This window comes from Triticum dicoccoides, chromosome 1B, assembly GCF_002162155.2.
Source record: "Triticum dicoccoides isolate Atlit2015 ecotype Zavitan chromosome 1B, WEW_v2.0, whole genome shotgun sequence".
In the NCBI taxonomy this organism is placed as follows: Eukaryota; Viridiplantae; Streptophyta; class Magnoliopsida; order Poales; family Poaceae; genus Triticum; species Triticum dicoccoides.
The window spans coordinates 62,849,388-62,857,559 of NC_041381.1; the positions used below are offsets into that span (position 1 = coordinate 62,849,388).

At 42.4% G+C, this 8,172-nt stretch overlaps 1 protein-coding gene across 1 annotated transcript; it reads left to right on the plus strand.

The window, feature by feature from the left end:
* Positions 1-1,309: 1,309 nt before the first annotated feature.
* On the plus strand, positions 1,310-7,298 carry LOC119301288. Its single transcript, XM_037578242.1, has 5 exons — positions 1,310-1,527; positions 1,656-1,724; positions 1,908-2,164; positions 2,485-2,635; positions 7,098-7,298. The coding sequence occupies exons 1-5, from the start codon at positions 1,417-1,419 to the stop codon at positions 7,155-7,157; spliced, it is 648 nt and encodes a 215-aa protein (XP_037434139.1). The 5' UTR covers positions 1,310-1,416; the 3' UTR covers positions 7,158-7,298.
* The last annotated feature ends 874 nt before the right edge of the window (positions 7,299-8,172 follow it).

Below are 8,172 nucleotides of genomic sequence, written 5' to 3' on the forward strand. Positions count from 1 at the left end.
GTGTATTGGATCAGGCATATCCCAGGAGCAAATGATGAGAATACCAGGCAAGCCAACTCTCCACAGCCTATATATATATATCTTTTTTTTAGTTGCACAGTACAACCCACTTAGTTGCACAGCAAGCAGAGCATGTTGCACAGAATAGTGCTTTAAATTGCACACTCTTTGTTTTTTTAATTGCAAAGTAGGGTGGTGTAGTTGGGTAGGGCACTGACACTTGTATTGCTACGGTGTTGGAAAGCTAGCAGGGGATGCACGTCTAGGGCGCCCGTTGTGCGATTTTAGGGTGATGGAGAGCGGTAGTTCGTTGTCCAGGGTTGTTGCTGTCAAGGGCAGGGGGTTTGAGATCTGTTCATGATTTCTCCTAGTCCTTCTTCAAGTTCTATGTCGAGTTCAAGTGCTATGTTGTTCTCCCTAGTTGGCTGCAACCATATATTAGTTGGTTGTCCATATGCTCTGCTGTTGCACTAATTGTCTTACACTCTTACTGTTTGTACTAGTCGGTTGTCTACACGTTGTTCAAGTGCACAAGTTTGCCTACTGAGTTGGCTGCATCACTATACTAGTTGGATGTCCATGTGTTCTACACTGGACACTAGTTGCCCTGCTTAGTTTGCTTGCTGTTTTTGTGCTAGGTTGGCTGTCTACGCATCGTTCAGTTGCACAAGTTGCCTGATTAGTTGGCTGTATCCATGTACTAGTTGGTTGTCCGCATGTTTTGCTTTTTTGCACTAGTTGTCATGCTTTAGGTTTGCTCCTGTTTTGTAGTAGGTTGGTTGCCTATATGGTGTTGAGTTGCACAAAGTTGCTTTGTTTCCTATTTTGCATTTATTTTTCCCTAGTCCTTTTGTTTGTCCCAGTTGCACAAATTATCATACTCAACTGGCTGGCTTCAGTAAACTATTTTTCGACCTAGTTATTTCTTGCTTTAGTGAAATTAGTTGGCTTATAAGTTGTGCAGTTGCACAAGGCTGACTGCCCAGTTGGTTGCATTACTGTAGTAGTTGGTTGTCCTCATGTTTTATAGTTTTTTTGGCTGGGTGGTACTAAGCACTAGGTGTCATGTTTAGTTGGCTTCCTGTTTGTACTAGGTTGGTTTGCCTATTAGTTTGCTTAGTTGGGGGTTGGCTGTCTATTTTGTCTATTAGATGATGAGAACACCAGGCAAGCCAACTCCCCACAGCCTATATACATATTTTTTTTCAGTTGCACAGTACCACCCACTTAGTTGCACAGCAAGCAGAGCATGTTGCACAGAACAATGCTTCAAATTTCACACTCTTGTTTTTTTTAATTGCACGTTTTTTTCTTTCTTTATGTGACCCTTCAAGCTAACTTTGTCTTTCTTTATGCAACCCTGAGATAATCAGGTATGGTAATTTCTTAATTTCTTTGAAGGAGTTAGTTGATTCGATGAAGCCAAAGCAGTGGCTTCCAAAAATTGTTATTGAGACTGGAATCATACACATCATGGATAACTTACCAGAAGGGTCAAAGAAAGTTGTCATGCCACTGAGGTTTTCTGTAAGTTTTTCAAAAACTTTATGCCCTCTTCCTTTTTTGTACCACTTTTGTTGACCAACCAGGGAGTTTTTTCATACCCTAGTGCTTGCGGCATGTTTATAATTTTTTTGCAAATCAATTTACAACAGGGGATCTTCAATGTGAATGAGATAAACAAGAAGTTTGAATACAAGAACCGTCTCGACAAGAAAGATTTGGTGAGTGTTGTGCCCACATGATCCATCTCATATTTGGCACTCAGAGCATGTTCATTTGCACATGACACATCTATTAGTTGGCAAATACCTTCTGCCAACCTGTTTCAACTTTCACATCTCATTTTTGTAGTGTTTTTTCTTACCAACAGTGTGTATCTGTATCTGAATCATTCACCCGTGCAGGTCATGCTGCCAGTGCTTGAGTGCGATAATGTAAACGACTGCGAAGGAGGAAGGCATTATTGGTTCTTTAACATCAACCTGAGGGACGGACGTTTTGAAGTTCTTGATTCAAACAGGAAGCTAGAAGACATTGAGTTGATGCACACCACCTCTACGATTGCGGGGGAAGCACGCCAGCTATGGAGGAAGCATTACCCAAAGAAGAGCATCGAGCATTTCCAGATTATTGACATCGACGTACCAAAGCAGCTTGGCAAGTAAGTCAAGAAGCATTACATTCTTCTTTATTTTTTTCAATCAATCTGTAGTCTTTTAAAATTCCCTACTTGTACAATCTTTAGTTTTTTAAGACATACAACTAGTTTGCAATCTATTTTTCATTTTTATGACTTTCTCAATGATCATCTAGCCAGTTGTACAGTTGAACATCAGTAGTTGCACAGTGCCACATAATTAGTTGCATAGTGCCACATAAGTAGTTGCATAGTGACACATAATTAGTTGTACAATGCCACAGAGTACATTGTCTTATTGGTTTTAAAAGCCTCCAACATTTTTTTCTTTTTCCCCACTGCAGCAATGAGTGTGGTCTATTCGCACTGCTTAACGCCACTGAGTGGAACGGGAGCCTACTGCCCAACTATGAGCCCAAGGAAGTACTCAAGCTCAAAAAGAAGCTGGCATATGATTGGGTCACCAGCACGCACAACTCTGCCCCATGGAGAAAGGTGCTGAGATACGAAAAGGACTAGGACAGTACACTTCTTTATTCTTTGCCTTTTTTTCGATGCCTTGCTGGTTTGCACAATTTTTATAAACATTTTGTAGTTGCATATTAGTAGTATTTCTTTTGCAACTCAATGTCATCACTTTTGTTCACACATTATGTGAACTGGGCATACAATTGTTCGACAACTAAATATTAAATGATCTGCCAACAAAGGCACAAATAGCAACCATTTTTACACAGTGCATTAACTAATTCAAGGAAAACAACTTAGAGAGGAGAAAGCATAGTTGCTGAACATGTCCACTTTTTGGCCCCTAAATTGCTCAAAAACCATCATTCTTTTCCTTTTCCCCTTTTTGATACAAACGATACAAGAGAATCACAGCATCCTGAGTGGACACACACCAGCAGTGTGCTCCATAGATTGGTAATGGCTGCATTTGTTTTTCTTCTTTGGGTGTAGCTCCAGCGCCGATTTGTATCGTCGAATCTTCGCCCTACCCTTTGTAGTAGAATTTGGAGGATCCCTAGGAACAAAATCATCATAGGCTTGTGCCGGGGATGGAGCCTCCAACTGGGCAGGACCATCACGAGCTTGTGTTTGATCACCTGTGGAATAATCATATAAAAAGTTTAGTTTTTTTACGTGCAACCACGACTGATGTTCTCTGCAACCACACAGCTTATGTTGTGCAACTAACTGGTTGTTGTGTGCGAGTTAAGTTTAAAAGAAAACCTGTAGTAGCACGGCCCATCATGCCACTTGGTTGGTAATAACCTGTAGCCAGAACAGGAAAAAGCAAGTTTGTTTGTTTGTCTTGATGCTTGAACTAACAGAGCACGCGCAACTGGGTAGCCTGTTCTATGCAACTAGGCACCATGATGTGCGCAACTAAAATCACACATACACTTGCTTTGGGAGTTGGGGCAGGTAATTACCTAGATTACGAGCCCTCTGAGTACTCCTTGTAGTGCCATTGGGAGGAGCACGCGGGGCACTGCTTGTTGGGCCAGGCGGGGGAGGAGGTGGAGGACCATGCTGTGTAGGGCCTGTAGGTGGAGGAGGTCCTCGAGGGTTGCCATCAACTATAGCCAGAACAGGAAAAACGAGTTAGTTGTTTATCTTGATGCTCGAAGTAACATAGCGTGCGCAACTGGGTAGCATGTTCTGTGTAACTGGGCACCATGATGTGTGCAACTGCAATCACACACCTAGTTAGATGGGGTGTTGGGCAGGTAATTACCTGGATGATGAGGCCCATGAGTACTCCCTGTAGGGTCATTGGGAGGAGCACGTGAGCCACTGCTTGTTGGGCCAGGCGGGGGAGGAGGTGGTGGAGCATGCCGTGTAGGGCCTGGGCCTGGAGGTGGAGGAGGTCCTCGAGGGTTGCCATCATCTGATGGCCCCGTAGCAGCAGTCGGTTTTTTCTTTTTCTTGGACTTGTTCAGGTGGCCGATCTCGGTACGTGCTGTGCGCATATGCTTGTATACAATAGCTTGTGCTGCATCAGAACCACTCGCAAACTTTGCTAGTTTCCGAAAATCGTATATCATGTTCCTCTCCCTTATCCGCTTCTTTGATTGAGGAGGCATTTCATCCGGTTGCTCATAACCAGTCCCTGGCGCACTAGGTACAGCAGTAGGTGTCCAGCGTGTTAGCAGGTACCTTTCCGGTAGGACATCAACTCCAATATGGGTGAACACCTTGAGGATGTGGCAACAGAGGATGCCGTCCTTGTCCATTTACAACACTCACACAAATAGGAACCCTCCTCCACCCTTGCCTGTACCAAGTAGTTTCGAGAACCATATTTGGCAACAAATTCCTGGTTCGATCTTAGCTCAAAAATATCAACACCAACTTGGAATGCATTATAACGTCCAATCAGCTCAAACTCTTCTCTGAACTTGCGGTAAAGGTCCCTAGTGTAGGTTTTGTAAGCTTGCTTCTCTATTGGGAAGTTGGACCACAACTCAATCTCAAGGTGTTCTGTCCTGTAATCATTGCAGCCTTCCTTGGCAAGGATGTGGTTCTGATTTTTTGTCATATTGCTTGAAGAAGTTCAGCATCGAGTTGTGTGGGTTCACATATCTTTTTAGGACGGTGTTGAATCCCTCACTACGCTGTGTAGACTGCAGGAAGGGGAAGAACCTGTGTTTGAAGTAGCACGGCAGCCAAGTTGACCTGTATTCGTACAACTTCTCAAAGTGTGTGTGTGTCATAGCCTCGTACTTCATCATTAACCTAGCCCAATTCTGTTCAAACTCGTCTGGAGTGAAGCTGAAGTCAACACAGTAGTTGAAATCATCAGAGAGCCCTGGATTCCGGCACAACAGCCAACCAACTTTTTCATGTGCCTTCTTCATGATGTGCCATCGACAACATCGATGCACGGTGGTTGGAAAGATGCTCTGTATTGACTGCCTCATTGCACCGTCCTGATCGGTTATGAAGTTGTCTGCAGGTTTTCCACCCATAGCCTCTAGGAATGCTTGGAAGATCCAATCAAAGCTTGATGCCAACTCCTGCCTTACAAACGCGCAACCGAGCATGAAAGATTGGCCATGTCGGTTTATTCCAATGAAGGGTGCGAACAACATATTATACATGTTGGTCATGTAGGTAGTGTCAAACGATATGCAATCGTGGTACACCTCAGCATAAGCTTTTCGAGCTAAGCCATCCACCCAAAATATGTTGACAACTCTGTCCTCTTCATCATATTTTACCTTATAGAAGAAGTCTGGATCGGTTTTCTGTATATCCTTGAAGTGCGCAATTGTCTCAATCATGTCACCCTCCTTTGTGTCATCTCTACAGAAACTTGTATACACATTCGTTATTACCTTTGGTCCGAATGGCACCATCATCTCAGATCTGTAGAACTCTACCATTATATGTATCATACGTCATGCATAATACAAAAACAAAACAATATATCCTTTTTTTAGTTGCACGAATGTGCACATCCAGCTGCACAGTAATAGGACATGTGTTGGCACAGAAGATAATTGCAGGAAATGGACACCTTGCTGCACCTTTTTAAAAACACTTTGCACTTTTTGCATACAGGACATTGTGTAGTTGTACAGTGAAAGCAATCTAGTTGCACAACAAACAAAAAATATAGAAACAACATGGGAAGTTGGACACCAGTTGCGCAGTTAAGTCATTTCAGTTGCACAGTAGTACCATAATAGTTACACACTGTACTACCTAGAGGGAAACTTAATTCTTTAAGGGATATAGAAACACCACGCCTGTAGTCAAGTTGCAGTTATACAAGATGCGCAAAAACTCCTTTTCATCAGGTGAGATGCCTTGGTGGGATCTCAAGTATTTGGACAACGAAGGTTTGTTCACCAGCGGATGGTTGTGGTCACGAACAAAGTGCCTCACCTCCCATCGCCCATCTATCAGCTTCACCAACATTTTTGCCTTGCATTTAGTCTGCTTTATTGTCTCGCATTTCCGTTTCTTCTTCTTACTAGGACCAGCCTCCTCTTCAGCAAAGATTGGAGGTTCATCTTCCATTTCCTCATCACTGTTAACAGGTTTTGGATCTGGAATACGGCCCAGGATAGGAGGAGCCTCAGCTCCTCCATCATCAGCTTTGGGCTTCTTGAACTTGTTGCAGCAAAACTGTTGTTTTACCAATACATTGGTGTGGGGTGTCCGCCTAGAGGTGTTCATCTTGACAGAGAAACCCATCCATAGGGCGTAACTGTTGTAGTGATCCTTTGCAATTTTAAGGCTGTCAAACCTCATGCCAACATAGGGTTCCATAGGTTGAGAACCAGCCTCATCCTCTCCTTCTTCTCCTTGCACAGCTCCGTCAATAGCCCCAGCTCCTAGCTCAGTCCTGGTTGTACCATGAACATTTGTCGCGGTTCCCGTGTCATCAAGAGTATGGCTCTCTGACTGCAAAGACACCACTACAGGGGCACCAAGGGTTCATGACTAGCCTGCCACATTGTCATGGCCCATAGGGTTACCACCACGACTTGTCTGCGTGTAGTAAACATATCGCCCATTTTTGTCCAATTTCCTTGTGGTATGATGGGTTGCTGCTGATCCATATCATGAGGAAGCTCATTGAGATCAGGAGGCAACTCATTGAGATCAAGCATTTTTTTTCCTTTTTTTGGCTGCCACACACTCCCTGCATATATAAAAAAGAAGAAAGTGATGTCATTAGTTATTAACCATAGAGAAGAGTGTTTCAAACAACCTAAAAACTTAGTAAATAGGCAGTTGCGCACCATTTTATGACAATCTTCGTTCCAAAAGCAACATGTCTATAGCAGAATCTTTTATTATAACAGGCATGCATTTTTTTATTTGCACAGAGTTGTTATGTTAGTTGCACAGTTTGTAGTAAATAGTTGGCAAGAAGATGACTTTTTTACTACAGAGTTTTCCTGCCTTTTTCCTCTGTTTTTGTTGCAATGATCCGCAGGTTTTCTGTTGGCAAGGAGCTGATTCAGATTTTTCTGGACATAATTTGGACACAATTTGATGCTACATTTGGAGATGCAAAATCTAGGTGAAAGAAGAAAGAAGAATTGGATGACAGACTATATATATATGTTTTTCATCGTCGTTTCTGTTTTTACTTCCAATATATTTGAACATATTTTTACACTATAGCTTTGCAATAGGTGTGCTACCAAAATATATGTGTGGGACAAGTATATATGCGTGACTACTTTAATATGGTTTATGGCTTCAATAGCCTTGTTTATTTCTCTGTTGCACAAATTGCTGCATAAGTTGTTATTGATCATTGTGTGGTTTTCACAAAAGTTCTTTTGTTTTTGCTGTCGTACTGCAGTTTTTTGGTTTTGGCTAGAATAGATCTTTCAGTTGGCCAGGATGCATATATCAGTTGGCCAGCATGCATGTTTAGTTGGACAGTCAATGTGTTCAGTTTGCTAGAATAGATGTTTCATTTTCCCATGATGCATATATCAGTTGGCCAGCATGCATGTTTAGTTGGACAGTCAATGTGTTCAGTTTGCTAGAATAGATGTTTCAATTTCTCATGATGCATATATCAGTTGTCCAGCATGCATGTTCAGTTGGACAGTCAATTTGTTCAGTTTGCTAGAATAGATGTTTCAATTTCCCAGGATGCACATAACAGTTGGCCAGCATGCATGTTCAGTGCACAGTCAATGTGTTCAGTTTGCTAGAATAGATGTTTCAATTTCCCAGGATGCATATATCAGTTGGCCAACATGCATGTTCAGTTGCACAGTCAATGTGTTCAGTTGGCTAGAAATAGATGTTTGAATTTCCCAGGATGCATATATCAGTTGGCTGCGATGCATGTTCTGTTGCACAGTCAATGTGTTCAGCTGGCTAGAATAGGCATTTCAGTTGGCCAGGATGCATATATCAGTTGGCCAACATGCATGTTCAGTTGGCTAGAATCATGTTTTAGTTGGCCAAAAAATATGTCTTAGTTGGCTTGTTGAACACATACAAGGGGCAGGGGAAACTTGCCTGGCATGCATGTTTAGAAAACATGT